The sequence below is a fragment of the Oreochromis niloticus genome, linkage group LG18 (genome assembly GCF_001858045.2).
Source record: "Oreochromis niloticus isolate F11D_XX linkage group LG18, O_niloticus_UMD_NMBU, whole genome shotgun sequence".
In the NCBI taxonomy this organism is placed as follows: Eukaryota; Metazoa; Chordata; class Actinopteri; order Cichliformes; family Cichlidae; genus Oreochromis; species Oreochromis niloticus.
Window position 1 is genome coordinate 7,505,304 of NC_031982.2, and position 27,726 is coordinate 7,533,029.

At 41.8% G+C, this 27,726-nt stretch overlaps 3 protein-coding genes across 7 annotated transcripts; 2 read left to right on the plus strand and 1 right to left on the minus strand.

Moving 5' to 3' along the window:
* Nucleotides 1–27,101, minus strand: LOC106096794 (UDP-glucuronosyltransferase). 4 transcript variants are annotated; one of them, XM_025899969.1, is made up of 10 exons: nt 26,757–27,099; nt 6,983–7,393; nt 3,067–3,130; nt 2,837–2,985; nt 2,502–2,629; nt 2,320–2,413; nt 2,060–2,185; nt 1,898–1,985; nt 1,585–1,804; nt 1–761 (listed from the first exon to the last, which is right to left on the minus strand). In XM_025899969.1, exons 1-10 carry the CDS (start codon nt 26,868–26,870, stop codon nt 491–493), a joined length of 1,665 nt encoding a protein of 554 aa, XP_025755754.1. In that variant the 5' UTR covers nt 26,871–27,099; the 3' UTR covers nt 1–490. The 4 variants fall into 4 exon arrangements, with proteins under 4 accessions (XP_025755754.1, XP_025755755.1, XP_019203562.2 ...); XM_019348017.2 differs by having other exon boundaries at nt 181–761; nt 6,983–7,412; nt 26,776–27,101; XM_025899970.1 differs by lacking the exons at nt 6,983–7,393; nt 26,757–27,099 and adding an exon at nt 3,966–4,121 and having other exon boundaries at nt 155–761.
* Nucleotides 12,377–18,743, plus strand: LOC106096793 (peroxisomal trans-2-enoyl-CoA reductase). The gene is made up of 9 exons (XM_019348018.1): nt 12,377–12,413; nt 16,568–16,756; nt 17,071–17,204; nt 17,281–17,446; nt 17,527–17,608; nt 17,711–17,807; nt 17,889–17,999; nt 18,223–18,334; nt 18,427–18,743. Exons 1-9 carry the CDS (start codon nt 12,392–12,394, stop codon nt 18,507–18,509), a joined length of 996 nt encoding a protein of 331 aa, XP_019203563.1. The 5' UTR covers nt 12,377–12,391; the 3' UTR covers nt 18,510–18,743.
* Nucleotides 19,425–21,297, plus strand: ndufb3 (NADH:ubiquinone oxidoreductase subunit B3). Of its 2 annotated transcripts, none has more exons than XM_003457424.4 (3): nt 19,425–19,568; nt 20,819–20,947; nt 21,056–21,297. In XM_003457424.4, the coding sequence occupies exons 2-3, from the start codon at nt 20,820–20,822 to the stop codon at nt 21,204–21,206; spliced, it is 279 nt and encodes a 92-aa protein (XP_003457472.1). In that variant the 5' UTR covers nt 19,425–19,568; nt 20,819; the 3' UTR covers nt 21,207–21,297. The 2 variants fall into 2 exon arrangements, with proteins under 2 accessions (XP_003457472.1, XP_019203566.1); XM_019348021.2 differs by lacking the exon at nt 19,425–19,568 and adding an exon at nt 19,673–19,851.
* Nucleotides 27,102–27,726: the final 625 nt, after the last annotated feature.

Consider the following 27,726-nt stretch of genomic DNA (forward strand, 5'->3'; position numbering starts at 1 on the left):
TCTGCCTGGCAGATATTTTGTATTATAGAGGGTTACAGCATGTAGTATCAAAGGTTTTCTGCATCTGTTCTTGGGGAATTGTGTAAATTGCACTTGAGAAACCAAAGAATGTGATCCCCACTATTATAAATGGGAGTAAGCGCTTGGCAGCATGTAGATGATTGCAAACTGTTCTCGCAGTTTTGGCCTGTGTGCGTTTTAGTTTCGCTCTTACACCGGGCCACAGGGAAGCGGCGTTTGGAAATAACAGTTAGAACAAATGCAAACAGAAAAAACGCCTCTTGCTAACGTAATGCTTGCCTCCTTGTATGTGTGAAGTTGAGGATTAATTGATATATTATCCAATATGTGGTAATTATTTAAAGGTAGTGAATACCTGTTAACTTTGTTCGAGGAAGTGAAAATAGCGAATGTCAGCATTTTTGTGTCGTTTACAATTACAACATATAATCACAGTAACCCCAGTAAAAAACAACCACACAAACTGTCCTTATTCCTGCTTCCTCTTCCGTCTCAGTTTACGGAAGCATAGCTTCATACATTTTGCTGTCAACATTACAAAAACGAGCACCACAGTAGTCAGCAGTGCTATTACATCCAGGCTGAAGTACTGGAACCAGTAGAGTTCATGGAGAGCCGATTTGAGATGCTTCGCCCCTTTATGACGCATCACAAATTCTGTCCAATACACTGAAAGCTCAAGTGGGTCCGACAGCCGGTCGTTATGAAGATCTGACAGCTTCTTCACGTTCTCTTTATACCTGAAAACACACAGATGAACGGGCAGGCTTTTTTAAATGACAGTGAGCTGAGTTGGATCATATGTAAAGCTCTTTCAAGAACAAATGGTACAGTGGTGATTGAAGGTTAGAGTTTTTTATTTTTTGCAATTAATGTGACCACCATCAGGTTTAACACGAGTCCTAAAATTAGATAATGTGATGTGGACCCAGTTGAACAAATGAGAGCCTTTTATTTACTTAGGACCTGGGGGGGGGGTCTGATATAAGTCTGATATTCAAAACAATCAGAAATACACTGAGGCACAAATAAAGGACATTTCTGAGGTCATCAGTAAAAGAGTATCTGATGCTCAGGCTGAAAAAATGATAGAAGTCAGACTGCGCAAATACAGGAAATTCAGGACCAGTGTTACACTCTTTGGTGTGCTTGACCACCAAGGAGTCACCCTCATGTAGCTGCAATCATGACTACACATAAAATAGTCATTTGTGAAATGAGACACCCCAAAAGCCTAACCCTAATTCTAACCCTATATGAGAGGGCAAGTATGTTGGGTTAAGGTCAGAAAGTCTCACTGAGTCTAAAAGCCGCATGATACACAGGCACCTGGAAAAGTGTTGCATTCAGTTGTCTTCAGATGTTTGTGGTGTGCACGGTGGTCCTGCAAATAGAAACCCCCGACGTCCCATAAAGAACGCCCATGACTGTCACCTGTTTGCTAAAGACTTGCTTGTTTGAAAAAAAATGTTTTGTAGACCAAAGTGGAAAGTTTTGGTTAAATGACAAGAATCATGTAGATCTGAAAACGTCACATTGTGAGCCGTCTGCTGACTCCCTCACCTGCTGTCATTGATGACCTCCTTCAGTCCCTTCAGAAGAGTTTCTGTATTAATGTCTAAAATGTTCAACACGATTCCTACACCTCTGCTGGCCATCCTCGCAGCGTTGTCCGGCTGGTCCCCGTTCCGGGGCACCATCAGCATGGGAACGGCGTGACACAGTCCCTCAAACACACCATGTGAGCCAGCGTGAGTGATGAATGCACGGGCTCCTGGGTGAGCTAAGACACAAAACATGCAGAAATATCAGATATTTTGATATGTGACACATCAGCGTGCTTCACATTTCAGGATGTGCTGCTGCAGGCACACACCTAGCAGGTCATTCTGTGGGACCCATTTCATCATCTTCACATTTTCCGGGACATTGTCAGGAACCTTTCCAGTGTATCTCCATATGACCTGTCATAGTTTTATTGTAGATTAAGAGTAGCTGTATTTATTTATGACACAAGATACACTGTATGCTGATATACCTTCTGTGGAATCTGTCTGAAGGCCTCCAGAAAGACAGAGGTGATTTCCTCTGGCAGATCTGACACCATGGAGCCCAGAGTAAACACTACAAACCCGTGCTGTCCAGACACCCAGGAATCCAGATCCTGACAAAACACAAACTTACATAAGTACTTTGCATTTATCACTCTTACCTGATTGGTCTTACAGTCTTACGGTAAGTGGTGTCAATCAGAATGTTCGTAAATGTATGTAGAGTCTAAAACTCATAAAGTCTTACTGGGGGCAGAGGATGTTTCACATTGCAATTGATTCCACCAACCAGTACAATATTGGGCATGAGTGGGCGTGGGAAATCCAGTGTGAAATCACTCCTGTTTAAATACAGCGAAGTGCTTTTTGGTTTTTTTACACTCACGCAGGCAGCAAATGTCAACAATACACAGACATTGCATGCGTTACCTCAGCAGCCAGATATCAGAGTCTGAAAGCACTTCAGCCACACCCACGTTCTCTCCGAGGAAGTCACGGGTTATTTGGTCAAAGCGCCAATACAGCAGTCTGCAAAACAGCGGCTCCACCAATGCCATCTGTGGGTCAGAGGCATTACAGGAAAATAATACAGCACCAAAACTGAAGGCATAAATCCGAGACTTACTGTAATACTAATAATACTGAAACCACAAACCACCAGTGTTTTGTTCGTGACCATACATTGTCTGAAAGAAGATTAAAAATAACATTCCTGGAAAAGCTGTACTTTAAGGCTTGAATGTGCTAACTTCTGCCTGTCTCACCAAAGTGTTGATAAGTCTCTCCTTGAAGCTCATTTTATCCGTGTATCCAGTGAAAAATCGAGGAACGTATGAGGGCGGAGATGGGCAGCCAGCAGACTTCATGTCCAAGTGACACGGGATTCCTCTCAGCAGATTGACAGTAGGGAGACCTGAAAGTGATTGAGTAATGATAGGTGAGAAAATGTGCAGGTGTACAAGCAAACAGATAATCTGAGTGCAGAGGAGCTCACCTAATTTCCGAGCTATTAATGAGCCTGTGGGAACCATTGGGTCTGTCAAGACGGCATCAAATTCCTACGAAGTGAAACAGGGAGAAGATGGAAAAACAGAGGAGTCAATCTTTCACTGTGTTTCAGCGCTACACTCTCTTGCATACATAGTTCACACATGGAGGATTTTACAGATTGTAGGTACAGAGGTATAAAGTGGTTAAACTGGACCTATGATGCTCATTTGAAACTAGGGCGCCATTGCATGACTCACAGTTCAGTTTTTATCCTTTATTGGACCTTTGTGCAGCCCCTGAGTTCATCAAGTGACTCAGATCTACTTACACATACACTGACCGAGCAGTAAAGGCAAGTCAGGCACAGGTTGAAGTCCACACACACACACACACGCGCGCACACACACACACACACACACACACACACACACACACACACACACAAGCTGGCAACAAACATTACTACCAACTCAAACAAATGGACCTACTTAAATGAGACAAAGGGGAAACTTAAATAGTGGCTGATGAGCCCACAAAGACAAAAAAAAGAGGTAGACCACGCAAGAAACTAACGGAAACTAACATTCAATCCCACCCCCCAATGATCCGCAGTTGTGGTATGACCTCCATATAGTCTTGCTCTGCCCCTTTTCAACTTCTTAGCTCATCAACAAAAGGGACTTTGAGCAGCTGCTACTGAGAAAACTTGGGGAAAACTAGTGTGCAAATGTACACACTTATCTTAGAATACAGTATTATGTGATTGTATAAGTAAATTAATTCTAAACCAAAACCAATTCCTTATTACCCTGTAAATTAAATCCTATATTTAAAGAAAGTAAAATATAAGTGTAGTGTTATGTATAAGTCTATTGTAGCACTGCGATGTTTGGTAGATATTACCCAATATGTTTGGCTGTAACTGCAGCCATCACACACTTCCCCTCTTTAAACCTCTCGCTGTCTGCAGAGCAGTTATCCTCGCCGGAGATGTGGTTGATGATGAATCCAAATGGCTGGATTCCAGGGTACCATCCCGTGATCCTTCCAGTTGTGTCCTTCATCTTCTCTATCCATTGAAGAGTCTTGTGGTCCGCTTCCAATATGAACTCCCATCCAAGAAGATAATACTTAAAGGAATAGCATCATCAAGCTGCAGCAAAATCAGACATGTCAGACAGTAAATGGTAAATGGCCTGCATTTGTATAGCGCTTTACTCAGTCCCTAAGGACCCCAAAGTGCTTTACACTACATTCAGTCAATTCACCCATTCACGCACACATTCACACACTGGCAATGGCAAGCTACACTGTAGCCACAGCTGCCCTGGGGCGCACTGACAGAGGCGAGGCTGCCGGACACTGGCGCCACCGGGCCCTCTGACCACCACCAGTAGGCAAACATGGGGTTAGTATCTTGCCCAAGGATATTTGGCATGCAGCCAGGAGGCAGCCTGGGATCGAACCACCGACCTTCTGATTAGTGGCTGACCTGCTCTGCCACCTGAGCTACAGCCACCCACTGTACCTGATCCATCAGTGTACGGAACGTCGCTGGGGCACCATGCAGTCCAAAAGGCACGACTTTAAACTGGAACAAGTCCCGTGGGGTCCGGAAAGCAGTCAGCTCTTTTGAGCGCCCAGTCAGTGGTACCTGCTAATAACCCTTGCAGAGGTCTATTGTTGTTAGATATCTGGCCTTCCCAAGGTGCTCAACTATGTCATCAATGCGGGGAGTTGGATGTGAATCAAATTGGGAAGGTCACAACTTTGTTGGAGCTTGACCTGATTAAAGCACTCAGGATTAACAATATAGATGGAAAATTTACATACAAAAAAGAGGACCTGGCATGGATCTGCGTGAACCCTAATAAAAGTGAAATAATGGACTGTCATTCACTTCCTCTTATGGAGGATTTGTCCACAAAACTGGCTGGTGCTACACACTACAGCCAGAATGATTTAACCTGAGCTTATCATCAACTGCCTCTTCACCCTGACAGTCGCAGTGTTACGGACTTGCTTCAGCACCTTCTGCCTTTGAGAAGATGATGCACACAGCTCTGAAACATCTGCCAGGAGTGATCAGGCTCTCACTACTCTGCTAAGAACTAAAGAGATTAACAGAGCTGGCATGAGGATTGCACGTTGGTCAACTAGACTGATGTGTTTACAGTACAACATGGAGTATCGTCCTGGAAGCCAGAATATCATGGCAGACTGCCTGTCACGTGTTTCCCTGCATACCACTAACACAGCTGAAGATGCTGAACAGGATTTAATCACAGAGATAGCTGAAATCTCTCCTCTCTCAAGATCACTTCCACTTTTTGATTTTAAAGCAGAACGTGAGGATTGCCCCAAACTAACAAAACTGAGACTGACCATTCTTTCACGCTGGCCGAAAGTGAAAAAGTCCCTTCTAGATGAAGTCAAACCTTACTTCCTCTTGCGAAATGAACTGGCAGCAGAGTCACGAAGTCAAGAGCTGAGAAGAACATGAAACCATAGTTCGCACTAAACGACGCCTTAGAGAACTGCGCTGTTGGCCACACATAGATGAAACTGTCCACACAATTCTGTCAGCCTGCACATCCTGCCAGGCTTGTTATAAAACGGCTACTGTTTCACCTGCCCCACTGCAACCCATCAAGTTTCCAGAAGGTCCATTTCAACGTGTTGTGGTCGACATTGTTGGTCCATTTCAACATGAGACCTATGACTGCAGGTTTGTTACTGACTTTTTTAGTAAGTGGCCTGAAGTTGCATTCACCCCAAATGCCACAACTGCAACTGCTTGCATTCCTTACTTCTGTTTTTGCCCGTGAAGGAAACCCCTGCACCATTACCACCAATAATGGGCCAAAGTTCACATCCACTGCCTTTACTGATTTTCTGACTGAACGTGGCATTAATCACATCAGGACAAGTGTGTACCATCCTCAGGTGAACGGAGGTGTGGAACACCTTAACAGAGTACTGAAAGACTCTATTCAGACAGCACAAGCTACTCAGCGACCCTGAAAAACTGTAGTTGCGGAACTACATTACAGCTATCGGGCTACCTCCCATGCTACAACTGGTGGGTCCCCTTTCCAGCTCCTCAGAGGGAGGCCAATGCGGACTAAATTAGACATCCTAACTCTATCGACAAATAGACAGTATGACTGCATCAGAGCTAAGGTGGTACAGATGCAGGACAAAAGTGCGTTGTGCACAAACAAAAAGAGAAGTGCTAAACCTAATAAAAGTGACTGTTGTTGCTTCAGTTTGAGTACGCAAACCTTTCCATGTGGGAAAAGGAGAGACTCTGTACAGCAATCCATTGTTTGTACAGCAGTAAATGGGTCAGAGTTCTTTCCTTCTCAGTGATGGGAAGAGATGGAACGCAGCACGTCTTTCACTCTGCCCAGACAGCTCAAAAGAAGCACCAAGAGCTGATATGGCGAAGGAGAACGTCAGCGTAACACAGATAGTCACACGTTCAACGCTGCAAAAGACATAGGCAGTGGTTCACGTGGTTCATCTCAGACACCATGCTTTATTTTTGCCATTACAATTCCTTAAGTTGCCAGAAGTATAAAACTGGACTGAAGCTTAAACACCCTTAAAAGTAAACATGTTGTTTAATGTTTGATTAGTACCTGCACTTTACTTTAGCTGAGAATTGATTTTCGGGTAAAAGGGGACATGTTGTGTTTACAAGCTTATGTAGACTGAATCAATGTTACGTGCTTCTATGGGTGCTATTACTCCTTCAGGCCAGTGGTGCCACTGTGAAACAGGTAAATGAGGAGAAGAGAGAAGAAGTGGAAGACTGCGATGTGAGCAGTTTTCGGTAACATTAAAGTGTGCCTAAAAAGAAACCATCGTCTCCGGTGTTATATACAAACACAACACTCCTCTGTTTTTGTACTCACCTGCTGGGCCAAGTGTGATATGATACTGGCATTGAAGAGCAACTTCTCTGCAGTGATGTGCAGAAAATCAGAAATGGCCTGGAACTGTGTGAACCGTTTCTTGATCTTCTCCATGAAAGGCTGTGAGGATTTTTTCATTATGTCTTTGTGTTTGGACATCACAGAGTCGATGTAAGTCTTGTCATAAGGTACAGGATAGGTCAAAGTGTCATAGTGTTTCCCCGGGCCCATTCGTATGGTGGTCTCTGGCATCACCACCGTAACTCTGTGTCCACGGCGACCCATTTCCTGGGCAATGGCTTTAAAACCTACCCAGGGACTTCCATCCATGGGCACCACGAGCAAGTTGCCTAAAAACTGTGAAAAACTTGCAGGCTTGGTGTGATTGGCTTCAGCCTCTTCTGTCTTCATCTTGTTCTCAGAACTGGACTTTTCTCTATCTGCAGCACCGCTAATTTCCATGCCCATGTTAAGTAGCAAAAACATAAAGACTCCTGCTGTCCTCATTGTTCTTAGTCAGTGTACCAACCGCTAACTGAATTGAGCACAGAAAAAATTTGGGGGGAATGACAAAGGAAACACCCCCTTCCCTGAGCTTTAGGTTCTGCAGCTGTGAACCAGGATCTTCTCTCTGCAGACTCCTCTGAATACGTTGTTTGAATTCCTCAGTGAATTAGCAGATTGGATTTGTGTGTGTTCAAAGTCCTTCCTGTCTCTGTTGGGAATCTAGGTGAGAGGAGCATGAGCGCAATAACCCTGCAAAAATCAAATACCGACTTCCCTATGCCGTGCTGTCATGCTACCTCCTCGGCGAAGGCGTCGGGGTAGGCGCAGTGGTCGGCTGGTTAAACTCAAGCTCTCCTTGGTGCATCGTCCCACTACTGTCAAAGGAATACATAGATTATTTCCTGGAGTTCTTGTGCATTGACGTTTCCTGGACCCTGTGTATTCCTGCCTCATCCCCGTGGTCAGCCTGAATGACGCACGGTTCGTTGTGACCCCTGTCCTCCTTGGCTCAAAATGTGCCAGGCGAAACTCCACAATCTGAGGCCCCTGTGTCAGGCTCCCTATGCTGCTGATGCTCATACTTCTGCCCCGGCTCCTGTCAGGATTGGCCTGGTAAACGCCAAATTGCTGGTGAACAAATCTTTTATTCTGAAGGAGTTATTTACCTCCTGGAACCTGGACTTGAGTCTTGGCTTAACACTAGTGAGTCCAGTATTTTATCTGAACTTTTACCTGTTCCTATTTTAACACACCAAGGACATCGGGGAGAGGAGGGGGTATGGGGGTTGTTTTCAGAAAGGATTTTAAATGTAAACAGTGCTTTTTACAGCCTTTGTCTTCCAGCTTTGAGCTGACGTGTTTTGAAGTTAATTGCTCTAACTCAGTGCTCTTTGCTGTTATTTATCGCCCCCATTAATAAAATAAGACCTTCATAATGACGTTTCAGAATTTCTATGTGGGATTATGATCAACTACAATCATGTACTACAACAAACCAAAAACCAGCAATAAACAACTTAAACATAAAAAATCACAAAGAAAGAACAATACAGTATCCACATCTGAACCAAAGAGTAAAACAGTGAAATGTGGATTATTAAATATTAGGTCTCTCTCCTCCAAGTCTCTGTTAGTACATGACTTAATAATTGATCAACAAATCGATTTACTCTGCCTTACAGAAACCTGGTTGCAGCCGGATGAGTATGTTAGTTTAAATGAATCAACACCCCGAGTCATTCTAACTACCAGAAACCTCGAAGCACAGGCCGAGGGGCGGTGTGGCAGCAATTTTTCACACCAGCCTATTAATTAACGAAAGACCAAGACAGACTTTTAATTCATTTGAAAGCCTGATGCTTAACCTTGTCCACTCCAGCTGTAAAACTCAGAAACCAGTCTTACTTGTTATCATCTATCGTCCACCTGGGCCTTACACAGAGTTTCTCTCTGATTTCTCAGACTTTTTATCTGATTTAGTGCTCAGCTCAGATAAAATAATTATTGTGGGTGATTTTAACATCCATGTAGATGCTAAAAATGACAGCCTCAACATGGCATTTAATCTGTTATTAGACTCAATTGGCTTCTCTCAAAATGTAAAAGAACCCACCCACCACTTTAATCACACTCTAGATCTTGTTTTAACATATGGCATAGAAACTGAACATTTAACAGTGTTTCCTGAAAACCCTCTGCTGTCTGATCATTTCCTGATAACATTTACATTTACAATAATTGATTACACAGCAGAGTAGACTTTATCAAAGTAGATGTCTTTCTGAAAGTGCTGTAACTAAGTTTAAGAATATAATCCACCCACTGTTATCATCTTCAATGCCCTGTACCAACATAGAGCAGAGCAGCTATCTGAACGCTACTCCAACAGAGGTCGATTATCTTGTTAATAATTTTACCTCCTCACTACGTACGACTCTGGATACTGTAGCTCCTGTGAAAACTAAGGCCTCAAATCCAAAGTCCCTGACTCCGTGGTATAATTCTCAAACACGTAGCCTAAAGCAGATAACTCGTAAGCTGGAGAGGAAATGGCGTGTCACAAATTTAGAGGATCATCATTTAGCCTGGAGAAATAGTTTGCTGCTTTATAAGAAAGCCCTCCGCAAAGCCAGAACATCTTACTATTCGTCACTGATTGAAGAAAATAAGAACAACCCCAGGTTTCTCTTCAGCACTGTAGCCAGGCTGACAAAAAGTCAGAGCTCTACTGAGCCAACCATCCCTTTAACGTTAACTAGTAATGACTTCATGAACTTCTTCACAAATAAAATTTTTATCATTAGAGAAAAAATTACCAATAATCATCCCACAGATGTAATATCATCTACAGCTACTCTTAGTACCATCAATGTTAAGTTAGACTCTTTTTCTCCAATTGATCTTTCTGAGTTAACTTCAATAATTAATTCCTCCAAACCATCAACGTGTCTTTTAGACCCCATTCCTACAAAACTGCTCAAAGAAGTCCTGCCATTAATTAATGCTTCAATCTTAAATATGATCAACCTATCTCTAATAATCGGCTATGTACCACAGGCCTTCAAGGTGGCTGTAGTTAAACCTTTACTTAAAAAGCCATCTCTAGACCCAGCTGTCTTAGCTAATTATAGGCCAATCTCCAACCTTCCTTTCATATCAAAAATCCTTGAAAGAGTAGTTGTCAAACAGCTAACTGATCATCTGCAGAGGAATGGCTTATTTGAAGCGTTTCAGTCAGGTTTCAGAGCTCAGCACAGCACAGAAACAGCTTTAGTGAAGGTTACAAATGATCTTCTTATGGCCTCTGACAGTGGACTCATCTCTGTGCTTGTCCTGCTAGACCTCAGTGCTGCATTCGATACTGTTGACCATAATATCCTATTAGAGCGATTAGAACATGCTGTAGGTATTACAGGTACTGCACTGCAGTGGTTTGTATCATATCTATCTAATAGACTCCAATTTGTACATGTAAATGGAGAGTCCTCTTCAGACACTAAGGTCAATTATGGTGTTCCACAGGGTTCAGTGCTAGGACCAATTCTATTTACATTATACATGCTTCCCCTAGGCAACATCATTAGAAGACATAGCATAAATTTTCACTGCTATGCAGATGACACGCAGCTCTATCTATCCATGAAGCCAGGTAACACACACCAATTAGTTAAACTGCAGGAATGTCTTAAAGACATAAAGACCTGGATGGCCGCTAACTTTCTGCTTCTTAATTCAGATAAAACTGAGGTTATTGTACTCGGCCCTGAAAATCTTAGAAATATGGTATCTAAGCAGATTCTTACTCTGGATGGCATTACCTTGGCCTCCAGTAACACTGTGAGAAACCTTGGAGTCATTTTTGACCAGGACATGTCCTTCAACGCACATATTAAACAAATATGTAAGACTGCTTTCTTCCATTTGCGCAACATCTCTAAAATTAGAAATATCCTGTCTCAGAGTGATGCTGAAAAACTAGTTCATGCATTTATTACTTCCAGGCTGGACTACTGTAATTCACTATTATCAGGATGTCCTAAAAACTCGCTGAAAAGCCTTCAGCTAATCCAAAATGCTGCAGCAAGAGTACTGACAGGGACTAGAAAGAGAGAGCATATTTCTCCTGTTTTGGCTTCCCTTCATTGGCTTCCTGTTAAATCCAGAATTGAATTCAAAATCCTGCTCCTCACATACAAGGTCTTAAATAATCAGGCCCCATCTTATCTTAATGACCTTGTAGTACCATATCACCCTATTAGAGCACTTCGCTCTTGCACTGCAGGCCTACTTGTTGTTCCTAGAGTATTTAAAAGTAGAATGGGAGGCAGAGCCTTCAGTTTTCAGGCCCCTCTTCTGTGGAACCAACTTCCAGTTTGGATTCGGGAGACAGACACTATCTCTACTTTCAAGATTAGGCTTAAAACTTTCCTTTTTGCTAAAGCATATAGTTAGGGCTGGACCAGGTGACCCTGAATCCTCCCTTAGTTATGCTGCAATAGACGTAGGCTGCCGGGGATTCCCATGATGCATTGAGTTTTTCCCTTCCAGTCACCTTTCTCACTCACTATGTGCTAATAGACCTCTCTGCATCGAATCATATCTGTTATTAATCTCTGTCTCTCTTCCACAGCATGTCTTTCATCCTGTTTTCCTTCTTTCACCCCAACCGGTCGCAGCAGATGGCCGCCCCTCCCTGAGCCTGTTTCTGCCGGAGGTTTCTTCCTGTTAAAAGGGAGTTTTTCCTTCCCACTGTCACCAAAGTGCTTGCTCATAGGGGGTCATATGATTGTTGGGTTTTTCTCTGTATTTATTATTGTGCTATCTACTGTACAATATAAAGCGCCTTGAGGCGACTTTTGTTGTGATTTGGCGCTATACAAATAAAATTGAATTGAATTGAATGTTCTTATTGTGGGAGATTTTAATATCCATGTCTGCTGTCCTGACAAACTTCTGGTGAAAGAGTTTTTAAGCCTTATTGACTCTTTTAATCTGGTCCAGTCTGTACCTGGTCCCACACATGAACACGGACACACACTAGACCTGGTCTTGTCACACAGTCTACCTGTGTCTAACGTGAAAGTGTCTGACTCTGCCATTTCTGACCATATGGCTGTATTTTCACGCACTACAGTTCAAACCACTGCTCCTGTTCGCTGCTGTCAGATCATTAACTCTTCCACTGCCGTTCAGTTCTCCTCTGCTTTTAGCCAGCTGTCTGTCCCCGCTGATCTCACTCCCTTGGACACAGAGGACCTCAGCTCTTGGTTTGAATCTTCTTGCCCAACTATCCTGGACTCTGTGGCACCATTAAAAACCAGGCAGCCCAAGGCTAAAACCGAGCCTTGGTTTAGTGACACCACTCGGGCTGTGAGGAAGGGAGTGTTGTAGAGTTGAACGCAGATGGAAGAGGGACAAACTGCAGGTGTGTCTTCAAATCTTAAAGGACCTGCTGGCGCCTCTATCAGGATATGGTCAAAGAGGCTAAAAGAAAAATACTTCTCTAAGATCATTTCCTCCAACAGTCATACTCCACGTGTGTTATTTAACTCCACTGACTTAGTCTTTAATGCTCCACAAAGTGGCTGTTTGGAGGCCTCTCATAAACTGTCTAATGATTTTATGTGTTTTTTCATTGAGAAGGCTGCAACTACGCGGGCTCTCATTTCTTCCCCTGAGCCTGACCCCTCTGTCTTGATCCCTTGCTCTGCTGTTTTTAACCAGTTTGAACCTGTAACTCTTTCTTATTTAGAGGATGTAGTTGGCCACCTGAGGCCCTCTGGTTTGCCAAATGATCCTGTCCCGCCACGATTTTTTAAGGAGATGTTTCCTAGCATAGGGCAGGCTGTTCTTACTGTTATAAACAGCAGTTTAATATCTGATGTAGTCCCTGCTAATTTTAAGCATGCTTAAGAAACCTGCCCTGGACCAAACTGTATTGGCTAACTACAGGCCTATCTCCAAACTGTCTTTTATGTCTAAAATCTTAGGGAAAATTGTACACTGCCAATTGATGGATTTTTTAAAATGAGAATGGTATCTTAGAGGTCTTTCACTCAGGTTTTAAAAACCTCCATAGCACTGAGTCAGTACTCTTAAAGGTTTTTAATGATATCATCCTTCCTTGTGATTTGGGTAATCATGTTATTCTTGTCCTCCTTGACCTAACAGCTGCTTTTGACACTGTAGACCACAACATTTTACTGTCTCGCTTGCACCACCTTGCAGGCATTCGTGGTACTGCTTTGAAATGGTTTAGGTCTTATCTTTCTGACAGAAGTTTTAACCTCCTAGGACCTGCCGTCCACATATGTGGACATCACATTTTTGGTTATTTTGACCAAAATACTCAATTTTGCTCTACATGGGCCTGATATCCACTTACGAGGACATTATACTGCTACTGTTCTATCAAAATTTTAAATGAATATCCTCATTTGTGGCTCTCATTTTTCTTAAAAACAAAAATAAGGTAAAAAAAAAAATCTGGAAATTCTTTGTCTTTTACATTCATCGGGCCCCAATATGCCCAAATATCAAAGAGAAATTAAAAATGCATGTCGTGGAAGAGTTCGGGTCTTAGGAGGTTAATGTTAACTTTTTAGGGTATGAGCCCTTTTCTGCCGCTTTTCAGTTTGGGTTCCCGCAAGGCTCAATTTTAGGGCCTCTGCTTTTTTCATTATATATACAGCCCCTGGGAACCATCCTTAGAAGGCATGGAACTGTTATGCTTGACGACTGTCAGATTTATCTGCCTCTGAAGCAGAAAGATGCCTTCTCTATTAAATCACTTTTAGCATGTCTAGAAGACATTAAATCTTGGATAGCCCTAAACTTTTTAAGATGTAATTCAAAACTGAGGTGATTGTGTTTGGTCCTAGCGGACCTTGTGATCCCTCCGCTATTGATTTGGGACCCCTGGCAGAGTATTTTAAACCTGTTGTTACTAACCCGAGTTTTAAGATGGACAGTTTAAATTGGACACTCAATTTAGGGCTATAGTAAAGCCCACTTTTTATCATTTAAGGTGCTTGGCAAAGGTAAGACCTATTTTATCCAGGCCGCATTTTGAAACAGTAATCCAGGCTTTTATTTCATCACGTTTAGATTACTGTAATGTTCTGTATTTTGGAGTTAGTCAGTGTCTCCTCTCTCGTAAGCAGCTGGTCCAAAATGCTGCTGCATGACTTTTAACCAGAACTCGCAAAAGAGAACACATAACTCCCATCCTCGCTTCACTCCATTGGCTGCCTGTATATCTTAGAGTTCATTTTATTTTTTTTTATGACTCAAACTTTATTAGATTTTAATATTAAAACAAAAAAAAACAAAAAAAAAACAAACAAAAAAAAAACAGAGTTCATTTTAAAATTCTAATGTTTGTTTTTAAATGTTTAAACGGTCTTGCCCCACCTTACCTCTCTGAGCTTCTTCATCCTTACTCACCCCCCAGGTTTCTCAGGTCAGCTGACAAGCTGCTCCTGGAGGTACCCAGATCCAACAGGAAGCTCAGAGGGGACAGGGCCTTCTCTATTGCTGCTCCTAATCTCTGGAACAATCTGCCCCAGCACATTAGAGAGGCCCCTTCATTGTCCACTTTTAAAACACGTCTTAAAACCCATGTTTACTCCTTGGCGTATGACATAGTATGACCCTGATTTTATTGTTTTAAATTTAATTCTAATTATCATTTTATATTTTATATTTTATTTTATTTTTATTTTTATTTTTTTAACTTATTCAGTGTATCGTTTTTGGCATGTCAAATGTACAGCACTTTGTTTTCAGGTAGGAGTTGTTCTGAAAGTGCTATATAAATAAATTGCTTGCTTTCTTTCCTGCCCTCCCTGGAACCACACTGAGGGTCAACTATCTGCATCTTTTTAACACAGTTGCACTTCAGTCTTTGTAGTTAGTATCAGACACGCAACCCACACATTTATACATTGAACATTCTAATCAAGACACAAGTCGAGAAAAAGTAATGTAATGTTGTTATTAGCTTGGTAACCCCTCTCAGCATCATAATAATTCACTCTACTTTCACCAAAAAAGATAACAGTGGTATGTCTTTTATTTTCTAGGAATATCTGAGTACTGCGGTGTTTTCCGGACAAAGATTTAAGTGAAGCAGTATTTACTTGTATGAAATTCAATGTGAAAACCTGCTGTGCAAAAAATTGGGTACACACCAAAATTAGCTTGTTAAGTCTTGAACTTTAAATACAGGTGTGTCCAATCATAAGAAAAGGTATTTAAGGTGGCACATGGCAAGTTGTGCTTCTCTTTGACTCTCCTCTGAAGAGTGACAGCATGGGATCGTCAAGGCAACTCTCAAAGATCTGAAAACAAAGATCGTTCAGGGGAGGCTTGTATGCAAAAGCTCATTTGATAAGAAACATGTGATTCATTTAGGAAGAAAGAGCTTTGGACTGATGAAAATATAATTGAGTGTTTTAGTCATGACAAAAAGCACTTTGTATGGCAGAAGAAAAAGCTGCATTCCAAGAAAAACACCTGCTACCCACTGTCAAATTTGGTGGAGGCTTCATCATGCTGTGGGCTGTGGGGCTAGTTCATGGACTGGGGCCCTTGTTGAAGTCCAGGGTTGGATGAAGTCAACCCAACATCAACCAATTCTTCAGGATAATGTTCAAGCATCAGTCACAGAGTTTAGGTTTGTGGGGTTGACACTTCAACAAGACAATGACCCAAAACACAGTTCGAAATCTACAAAGGCATCATGGGAGAAGTACAATGTTCTGGAATGGCGTCACAGTCCTCTGACTTGTAATGTAATCGAAAATCTGTGGGATGTTTTGAAGCAGGCTGTCAATACTCAGCAGACATCAGATTTAAAGGAACTGAAAACATTTTGTATGGAAGAAACAAACATACTTCCATCCAGAAGAAAGGTTCCCAAATGTTTTCATATGACTGTATATGGCACCAAGTCACAGCAGCAGTCTCCTCAAGGCACTTTAAATTGTAAAGTAAAGACTGTAAAATAACAGAGAAATCCCCAGCAATCCGATGACCCCCTCTGAGCAAGCATGTGGCAATGGTGGGAAGGAAGAACTCCCTTTTAACAGGAAGAAACCTCTGGCAGAACCAGGCTCAGGGAGGTGCAGCCATCTGCAGAGACTGATTGTGGGTGAGGGGAGGGAGACAGGACAAAAGACACACTGTAGAAGAGAGGAGAAAAAAAAAGAATAATAACCAATGCACAGTAGTAAAGACAAAAGGTGATTGAAGGCAAAACAAATACACAACACACACACACCTAAGGCATGCATTAAATAATATACCTGACAGGTATTGTAATAACATGCAATAAATAAATAAATAAATACATTACTGATCAAATACTAATGATTCAACAGATCATCAGAATTTGAAGGAAACAGCTGTTTGCCCTCTGACTTATTCTCTTACTCCTTTTATATCTATTTATTAGTGTTTTTTGCACTGATGTAACCGGAACCTCGTCGTCTCGTCTCTCTGTATGCTGCACTGGATATAGCAGAGATGACAATAAAGTTTACTTTGACTTTGACCATTTATTATTCTTTCACATAGATAAAATTTACATCCAGAAGAGGGCGCTGTTGGAGCTACGCTCCCTCGGTTTTCCTAAGCGGTGCCCAAAAACAAGCATGGCGGCTTCCAGTGTGTTCCGACCGGGCTTGTTCAACCATAAAGTTGCAATAGTGACGGGTGGAGGCACCGGGATCGGTAAAGCTATCTCTGCGGAGCTGCTGGAGCTGGGTGAGTGACGTTATGTTAAAGAGCCAACCAAGCAAGTTCTCATAGTTGTTGTAGCGCAAAGAGTCTGAAGTGAGCAGCAGCTGAGTGACAGCAAGTGAACTTCGATACAGTTACAAACAAGTGTGTAAGAGTCGCACCAGTGACCGCGGTCAAGTGCGCGCAGGGACACTGTGAAAGTGGCTGTGAGTGTTCGCTAACAGCTGGAAACACCAAACATCTGGTGGCTGTCAGTGTTGTTTCACAATAAATTGACTCGACGCTTTATTTTGGAAAGTGCTGTAATTGTTTTTCGTGGCTGACTTGTTGGTCTTCAGGCTGCAGTGTGGTGATCTCCAGCAGAAAGGCAGACAGGCTGGAGGCAGCAGCTCGGGAGATGAGACAGAAAATCCCTCCCTCCAGTCCTGCAAGTGTCACTGCTCTGCCCTGTAACATCCGCAGCGAGGAGGAGGTGAGCCTCTCTGCATCTGCTGCTCGTTTCAGTGCATAAGTGGCTGATTTTCTTTTTGTCTTTCTGTCATTTGAAGGTGAAGGCTCTTGTGTCATCAGTGCTGAAGCGATACGGCCGTATAGACTTTCTGGTGAACAACGGAGGAGGTCAGTTCAGTAGCCCTGCAGAAGACATGTCCTCTAAGGGCTGGAAGGCTGTGGTAGACACCAACCTGACAGGAACCTTCCACTGCTGCAAAGAGGGTGAGCCGGGCACAGATAACACAGGCTTTGGTGTTTGTGGTTTGGTCTCTCAGCGTGACCGTCGTTGTTCTCCCCTCCAGTCTACACAGCATGGATGAAGGAGCACGGAGGCGCCATCGTCAACGTCATTGCCAACATGTGGAACGGCTTCCCGGGGATGGCGTAAGAACAGTTTCCCTCATTACTCACACACGAATGTGCAAAATCACACAGTTTAAAAAAATTAATTTGCTTGCTGCGCGGTGTGTCTCCTCTCCCTGACAGCCACACAGGAGCAGCGAGGGCAGCGGTGGATAACTTAACTAAGAGTCTCGCCATCGAGTGGGCAGCCTCGGGGGTCCGAATCAACGCTGTTGCACCTGTGCGTACAGCTCAGCACTTAATCAGTTTTGTTTCAGTTTTTCAAGATGCGTATGAATTTCATCTCTCTGTTTGGCTGCAGGGTACAATCTTTTCCAAAACTGCGATGGAGAACTATAAAGAGTATGGACCACATCTTTTCAAGATGTCTGTTCCATTCACTCCTGCAAAGAGGCTGGGAGTGCCCGAAGAGGTTTGCAACCCAGTTCCCCAGCTTTGTTAGAGGAAAAAAAGAGTCTCCTGAAAATTCCCCTTAGTGTTGTTAAAAAAAAATGAACCCAGACCACAAAGGTCTTGCAGTGCTCCATAAACAGTATTAGAGGATATAAAGAAGAAGTTGTGAAGCCATACAATAGAAGAAGAAAGGTTAAATCACAGCTGTAATCAACAATTTTTGAATTGCCATCTTTGTCCAGGTCTCATCTGTGGTGTGTTTCCTGCTCTCTCCTGCTGCTTCCTACATTTCTGGAGCCACGTTGAAGGTCGATGCGGGACAAAGTTTGTATAAGTCCATGTGGGAGATACCGAGTACGTATATCTTTCTAACACAACTGTACTGTAGTCTTCACAGTATGTATTAGATTTAACACGAGGAGCTAAAGTCTTGTGTTTGTCTCCAGACCACAGTGCATGGTCTGAGGCTCCAGAGGGGGAGAACCTGGATGCTCTGAATGAACTGGTCGACCCAAAAAGCAAACTCTGATTCACTCATGGGACGTGCGAGAGCACAAAATCCCCATATACAGAACGTCTGTATATGTAGTGTGTGACTGATTATTAAGAATTTGCACATAATTGTATGTAATTAATAGCACTACAAGTGTTCAGAGGTAAAGATTTGTAACATGCAAACTTTTGAAATGTACATATCATTTTTCTCTCCAATTCTCTTGTCAGCAAGTCTATGAGTAAAATTTAATAAAACTGTAAAACAGAACAATATAAGTTCTTTTTTTCATTTAACATCTCTGTGTCTGTTTTGAACTCATCTCATAAAAGAGTCTAAAAGATGTCTGATCATATATTGATCAGATGGAATGAGAAATACTTTATACCATATTTAGGAAATTCTTTTGTTACAGCAGTTGACAGGAATATGAAATGATATTATTACTAATAATGATAATATATGGAAATTGATTTTCTTCCTGGCAGATATTTTGTATTATAGAGGGTTACAGCATGTAGTATCAAAGGTTTCCTGCATCTGTTCTTGATTAATTGTAAATTGCACTTGAGAAACCAAAGACTGTGATCCTTACCATATAGATGGGAGTAAGCTCTCGGCAGCATGTAGATGATTACAAACTGCTCTCACAGTTTTGGCCTTTGTGCAAACAGCAGAGTGTACATACGTGTTTTTCTCCTGTGGTCTCAGACCATCTAATCATTTGCAAATGAAATGTCTATGCTGCAGCTGGCTGCCAGGAATACAAAGAGACATTCAGAGGATAGTAACTGTTTCAGCATGGTAACACCGCATGTTAATAATAATAAGTATCATTAGGCGTAAATATATTTAGATTGTGAATTTATGCAGTTGTTCTGTGTTTGATGTTGAAAATCAATCATATGTTTATAATTAAATAACGTTATTTTGTTGATCACGGGCACCAAACTAAAAGACACAGCGTGACTTTAAAAAAGAGAAAAAAAAAGCGTTATGGAGTTTTGTCCCTAATGCCGCGCCATAATTTGCCGTATTCCTGCATCAACTGTCGCAACAATTATCGCAGCAGCAGAGGTCACAACAATTGTTCAGGTACCGGATTTATTCCTCTTTAAAACCTTCGGTGCTTCTGTATTACAGTCGTTTGTGTTTCTTTCTCACACCAGGCGATAGGAAAGCAATATTCTCACCAGCGAAGAGGCGTTTGAAAATAAATGTTAGAAGAATTGCAAACAGAAATGCATTGCTAACGTAATGCTAGCCTCCTTGTATATGTGAAGTTGACGTTTAATTGACATATTATCCTCCAACACCACCGACCTGTTAGAGGATCACGGGCAACAATAGTCATTAGCCTATTGTTGACTATTTAAAGGTAGTTGATCGCTGATAACTTTGTTCGAGGAAGTGTAAATACCGAGGTTAACATTTTTGTGTTTGTGTCGTTTAACCTAGCCTAGCAGCAAATATGGCTTGTGGGACTGAATAAAGACACAGCACTTAAAGACATTAATAAACACTTTAATAATTCGGAATTTACTCGATAGTCGTTACAGTCACTAGATTTTATCCTGATTCTCGCGCTTTTGTTTCCTTTGTTAAACAAGTCCATAGAAAAAATGGGCTATATTTTAGCATGCATAATTTTAGTGTGCAATGTAAATAAAGCTTACATTTTATGACTAACTTTTTAACTACAGCTAAGCACCCTAAAGGGGATGGATGGATAGACGGATAACAGATACTTTATTGATCCCACAGGGGACATGTTTGTGTTACAGCGGCAGGATATATAATAAAAATAGTAAAGTCTACAATAAATAAACAGCATAGGGAAAGTAACACTGCGACAGGCACACAGTGAGCCTTATACTATGAGATTTTATGTAAAATTTTATATATACAACAGTGATTAAAAAACCAAGAACAAAAAAGTAGGTTAAGTGGATTTTTATTCCTGGCAGGCGTGTTCACCTGTCACAGAAAGAAAGAGTTACTGTACAGTTTTACAGTTTCACAGAGAATGACAGGAATCATTTCCTTAAGCTTATTTGTAGCTTTCATGTAATCATCCTTTGAATACATTAGCCATTTGCATGATTACACCCAGATACCAAAAATAAGTTGCAGATTTGGTCAAAATAAACTTCGTCCTGTTGTTTGGAAATAATAGTTCCTCTGCAGTTTGAACATGTTTGTATTAAGCGAGCTGCTGCCATTTGCTGAACCTACTGAAAGCGAGCGTGTTTCATTAAGTAAAACACAGATGACACAAGAAGCAAAACAAAGTCTGCCAGTAAGGTGAAGGTTAAAAAAAATGGCCTGTTTGCTTATGTTTCCAGTATGGGAGGTGACCACGGCCACAGCAAGCTGTCCATGCCAGATTGGCGACAGTGGAAGACGGAGGGAACGCCGCTGGAGTTCACACAGCAGAGGCTGGCTGCCCGGGGTCTCAAAGATCCATGGGCACGGTCAGTATTTTTGCCCATGTGTGATAAATTTCTGATATCTCCTTATATTCGGTGTGATGTGACACCGCTGCATGTCTTTCTCTCCTGTCACTTTCCCTTTCTTTGCAGCAACGAGGCGTGGAGGTATTCAGGCGGCTTCGCTCGTGCTGTGACTCTGTCGGAAGTTCTGCTGAGAGGATTCAAGTGGGGCTTTGCTGCCTTTACTGTAGCTCTGGCTGTAGAGTACACCATGTTCCCTCCAAAGAAGGGTGGCCACTAATGTTCATCATTGCCCCTCAACCCTAGAGCATATGTAATGGAATCTAATTATATTCTGTGTTTTCTCTTGATTAAATATCTTTGTGATCGCACAAGGCTTTTTAAGTGTATTCATTTAGAATGTAATCAACATTTTGCATTAAGGTTTTATTGATACTGATGTTTTATCAAAACATCCTTTAAACCGTGATGAGAATACAATTACAACATCACAGTAATTCCAGTAAAAAAAGCTGTCCTTAGTCCTGCTTCCTCTTCCGTCTCAGTTTACGGAAGCATACCTTCATACATTTTGCTGTCAGCATTACAAAAACAAGCACCACAGTAGTCAGCAGCGCTATTACATCCAGGCTGAAGTACTGGAACCAGTAGAGTTCATGGAGAGCTGATTTGAGATGCTTCGCCCCTTTATGACGCATCACAAATTCTGTCCAATACACTGAAAGCTCAAGCGGGTCCGACAGCCGATCGTTATGAAGATCTGACAGCTTCTTCACGTTCTCTTTATACCTGAAAACACACAGATGAACGGGCAGGCTTTTTTAAATGACAGTGAGCTGAGTTGGATCATATGTAAAGCTCTTTCAAGAACAAATGGTACAGTGGTGATTGAAGGTTAGAGTTTTTTATTTTTTGCAATTAATGTGACCACCATCAGGTTTAACACGAGTCCTAAAATTAGATAATGTGATGTGGACCCAGTTGAACAAATGAGAGCCTTTTATTTACTTAGGAAAAAGTCACTCATTGCATACCTGTGGGGGGGAAAGTATGAAAGCCTGCACCCTGTTTTAGTTTAAAGCACAGGGATCTGTCCAAGTCTGATATTCAAAACAATCAGAAATACACTGAGGCACAAATAAAGGACATTTCTGAGGATATCAGTAAAAGAGTTCCTGATGCTCAGGCTGAAAAAATGATAGAAGTCAGACTGTGCGAATACAGGAAATTCAGAACCAGTGTTACACTCTTTGGTGTGCTTGACCACCAAGGAGTCACCCTCATGTAGCTGCAATCATGACTACACATAAAATAGTCATTTGTGAAATGAGACACCCCAAAAGCCTAACCCTAATTCTAACCCTATATGAGAGGGCAAGTACCTTGGGTTAAGGTCAGAAAGTCTGAGTCTAAAAGCCGCATGATACACAGGCACCTGGAAAAGTGTTGCATTCAGTTGTCTTCAGATGTTTGTGGTGTGCACGGTGGTCCTGCAAATAGAAACCCCCGACGTCCCATAAAGAACGCCCATGACTGTCACCTGATTGCTAAAGATTTGCTTGTTTGAAAAAAAATGTTTTGTAGACCAAAGTGGAAAGTTTTGATTGAATGACAAGAATCATGTAGATCTGAAAACGTCACATTGTGAGCCGTCTGCTGACTCCCTCACCTGCTGTCATTGATGACCTCCTTCAGTCCCTTCAGAAGAGTTTCTGTATTAATGTCTAAAATGTTCAACACGATTCCTACACCTCTGCTGGCCATCCTCGCAGCGTTGTCCGGCTGGTCCCCGTTCAGGGGCACCATCAGCATGGGAACAGCGTGACACAGTCCCTCAAACACACCATGTGAGCCAGCGTGAGTGATGAATGCACGGGATCCTGGGTGAGCTAAGACACAAAACATGCAGAAATATCAGATATTTTGATATGTGACACATCGGCGTGCTTCACATTTCAGGATGTGCTGCTGCAGACACACACCTAGCAGGTCATTCTGTGGGACCCATTTCATCATCTTCACATTTTCCGGGACATTGTCAGGAACCTTTCCAGTGTATCTCCATATGACCTGTCATAGTTTTATTGGAGATTAAGAGTCGCTGTATTTATTTATGACACAAGATACACTGTATGCTGATATACCTTCTGTGGAATCTGTCTGAAGGCCTCCAGAAAGACAGAGGTGATTTCCTCTGGCAGATCTGACACCATGGAGCCCAGAGTAAACACTACAAACCCGTGCTCTCCAGACACCCAGGAATCCAGATCCTGACAAAACACAAACTTGCTTAAGTACTTTGCATTTATCTCTCTTACCTTATTGGTCTTGCAGTCCTACGGTAAGTGGTGTCAATCAGAATGTTCATAAATGTATGTAGAGTCTAAAACTCATAAAGTCTTACTGGGGGCAGAGGATGTTTCACATTGCAATTGATTCCACCAACCAGTACAATATTGGGCATGAGTGGGCGTGGGAAATCCAGTGTGAAGTCATTCCTGTTTAAATACAGCAAAGTGTTTTTTGGTTTTTTACACTCACGCAGGCAGCAAATGTCAACAATACACAGACGTTGCATGCGTTACCTCAGCAGCCAGATATCAGAGTCTGAAAGCACTTCAGCCACACCCACGTTCTCTCCGAGGAAGTCACGGGTTATTTGGTCAAAGCGCCAATACAGCAGTCTGCAAAACAGCGGCTCCACCAATGCCATCTGTGGGTCAGAGGCATTACAGGAAAATAATACAGCACCAAAACTGAAGGCATAAATCCGAGACTTACTGTAATACTAATAATACTGACATACTAGTTTGCCCCAAATGAACCTCATGGTAAGCAGAGATGGGCAGTAACGCGTTGAAGGTAATGCGTCACTGTAATCCGATGACTTTTTTCAATTAACGAGTAAAGCATTACGATTGCAAAAAAAGCAATTAGATTACTTTTACTTTCCCATGAGCACGCTGTGTTACCGTGTTACTAAAACTTTACATGCTGGAATATGCAGAAAATAGGGTTAAAAGTAAAACACATTTTTTCAAGTCAAACACTTGCATATAATTTAATTTTTGCTTGATGCAATGTGCATAAAGTTAAAAAATTAAAATTAATAAAACAAGTTTTAAAAGAGACTTTTTCATTTGATTCAATTTTATAAAATGAAATATTCAGAAAAAATCGAACGGGGCTTAAAGGTCTATGCTTTATAATGTATTCGGGTTGTGTATCATGTTTTTAAACGTAACTAAGTACTAAAGTAACTCATTACTTTTGAAAATAACAAATCAGTAAAGTAATGGGATTACCGTCTTGGAGAAGTGATCAGTAATTAGTAACTAATTATTATTTTCAAGTAACTTGACCGACACTAGTTGTAAGGAATAAATAATACTCTCATGACCACAAATGAGGTGAGAATAAAGTATGAAGAGTAATTTAGGAAAGACAGTTTGAAGGTACAGCACATATTTCCTGAACAATATGGTCACAAACCACCAGTGTTTTGTTCGTGACCATACATTGTCTGAAAGAAGATTAAAAATAACATTCCTGGAAAAGCTGTACTTTAAGGCTTGAATGTGCTAACTTCTGCCTGTCTCACCAAAGTGTTGATAAGTCTCTCCTTGAAGCTCATTTTATCCGTGTATCCAGTGAAAAATCGAGGAATGTATGAGGGCGGAGATGGGCAGCCAGCAGACTTCATGTCCAAGTGACACGGGATTCCTCTCAGCAGATTGACAGTAGGGAGACCTGAAAGTGATTGAGTAATGATAGGTGAGAAAATGTGCAGGTGTACAAGCAAACAGATAACCTGAGTGCAGAGGAGCTCACCTAATTTCCGAGCTATTAATGAGCCTGTGGGAACCATTGGGTCTGTCAAGACGGCATCAAATTCCTACGAAGTGAAACAGGGAGAAGATGGAAAAACAGAGGAGTCAATCTTTCACTGTGTTTCAGCGCTACACTCTCTTGCATACATAGTTCACACATGGAGGATTTTACAGATTGTAGGTACAGAGGTATAAAGTGGTTAAACTGGACCTATGATGCTCATTTGAAACTAGGGCGCCATTGCATGACTCACAGTTCAGTTTTTATCCTTTATTGGACCTTTGTGCAGCCCCTGAGTTCATCATCAGTCTAGCAGAAGTTTTTTTTTGTATAGCCCCTCCCCCTTTAAGTAAACTTTTCTTCTCATTGGCTGTTGCTTATAACCAGAAGATTTGGACACCAGGTGCATGCTACACCAGCCAGAGTTGTACATTTATGTTTGGCATATCTTCTCTCACTGACTTCATCCAAAGTCAAGAGAAGAAAAAACACTTGCAGAAACAGAGCATTCAGATGTCTACAGTTTACTTGCACATGTACTGACCTGAGCTTTTAAGTTTAACATGAGCATCCACCACTGTAACTGTTCACATACAGTTATGGTAAAAAGACAGTGCACCTGTTTTCCTGTCTTTGGTTTTACATATTAGGACATAATAATCTTAATCTTAAGAGGTTTTAAAGGCATTAAATAAACAATGACATGGTGTAATATGTTTTATAGTTCATGTGAAGTTGTAGTGGCCTAATTTTGAGACCTGATAAAGACTATATAGTTTTTTATGTCCTGATGTGTAAAACCTTAGTGTCAGGGTGGGCTGCGTGGTTTTTCTATTTTCCTCCTTTTAGATGCTTCCAGGACTTCCAGGTTATCTATGTCAGCTGCTCGCCTGGGGGCTTTGACTATATTTCCCACCACATTGTCTCTGTCCACATGGTGGTAATTTGGCTTCTGTTGCTGTCTAAGCAGCTTGGAAAGAAAGCGGCGCGACTTCTTAAAATTTCTTGAAGACATTTCAACTCTCATTCAAGAGTTTTCTGCAGTTAAAGAGCTGGAAACCTACATAGACAGCTTCCCTTGTTGTTCTTTTTCCATCGTCTCAACCTGCCTGTAGTTCCAGACTCCCATTTCTCTCCTGAATAAGGATTCAGCCACAATCCTGTGCATGATCAACTCCACAGCTGTGAAACTCATCTGCCTCGCTATGTGGATCTCCCAGATCACTGCCAAATTCTCCACACTCCTCTACATTCTTCTGTTGAATTAGTAGTTTATCTTTTAATACTGCAATTTTACATAACTGATAAATGAGTCCTATACTTGCAGTCATATTTTCCATGGGTCTATTAATAATAATATACAATTAAAATTTAATGAAATATGCACAGTCAACCACTACAGTTACATTAATAGATGCACAACATGATGAGAATTTGGATTGCCATCTTGTAGAAGAGAATCTCCGTACCAACACTCTTACACAGTATAAGCAAAAGATCCTCCATGTGCAATTTGCAAAGTTTAAGCTGCAATGTTGATTTTGCAGCTGATACCAAAGTTGTGTTCCTTTTTTGTATTTGTACTCACCTGCTGGGCCAAGTGTGATATGATACTGGCATTGAAGAGCAACTTCTCTGCAGTGATGTGCAGAAAATCAGAAATGGCCTGGAACTGTGTGAACCGTCTCTTGATCTTCTCCATGAAAGGCTGTGAGGATTTTTTCATTATGTCTTTGTGTGTGGACATCACAGAGTCGATGTAAGCCTTGTCATAAGGTACAGGATAGGTCAAAGTGTCATAGTGTTTCCCCGGGCCCATTCGTATGGTGGTCTCTGGCATCACCACTGTAACTCTGTGTCCACGGCGACCCATTTCCTGGGCAATGGCTTTAAGGCCTACCCAGTGACTCCCATCCATGGGCACCACGAGCAAGTTGCCTAAAAACTGTGAAAAACTTGCAGGCTTGGCCTGAGTAGCTTCAGCTTCTGCTGTCTTCACCTTGTTTTCGGGACTGGACTTTTCTGATACAGATCCCTTCGTATTATCCGCACCACTGATTACTTCCATGGCCACGTTAAGCAGCAAAAACACAAAGACTCCTGCTGTCCTCATTGTTCTTAGTCAGTGTAGCAACCGCTAACTGAATTGAGCACAGAGAAAGTTTGAGGGGAATGACAAAGGAAACACCCCCTTCCCTGAGCTTTAGGTCTTTCAGCTGTGAACCAGACTCTTCTCCCTGCAGGCTCCTCTGAATACGTTGTTTGAATTCCTCAGTGAATTAGCAGATTGGATTTGTGTGTGTTCAAAGTCCTTCCTGTCTCTGTTGGGAATCTAGGTGAGAGGAGCCGTGGTAATCTAAAGCAATCATCAAAGAGAATGTGCTGTGGCTTTAATGCAGCTTCAAAGGGCAGCATTATCACAGTGTTTCTCAACAGTAGTGTCTTTCCTGCCCTCCCTGGAACCACACTGAGGGTCAACTATCTGCATCTTTTTAACACAGTTGCACTTCAGTCTTTTTAGTTGGTATCAGACACGCAACCCACAAATTTACACACTGAACATTCTAATCAAGACACAACTCAAGAAAAAGTAATGTAATGTTTTCATTAGCTATACAAGATTAATGTTAATGTGGGTAACCACAACAGTCTTTGTCATTCACTATGATCTAAATAATGTTTTTACGACCACAGTCAACAATAAATAAGTGTGGAAATACAGTACATGTTACAAAGGGAAAAAGGTAGGGTTTGTTGACATTTTAAATTCCAAAGCACACAGAGCTCAATTTGCAAACAGACACAAATGCAAAGGGGGATGCTCGTGCAAAGAGAGACCTTGTCAAATGGTATGTGCATATAGAGTTTTACACAGTCTACCTAATCTAAATTGCCAGCATCCACATAGAACTAAAACGTAAAATTAACCATGTTAAAAGGCAGTTTTTTTAAAACTTACTGAAACCTAA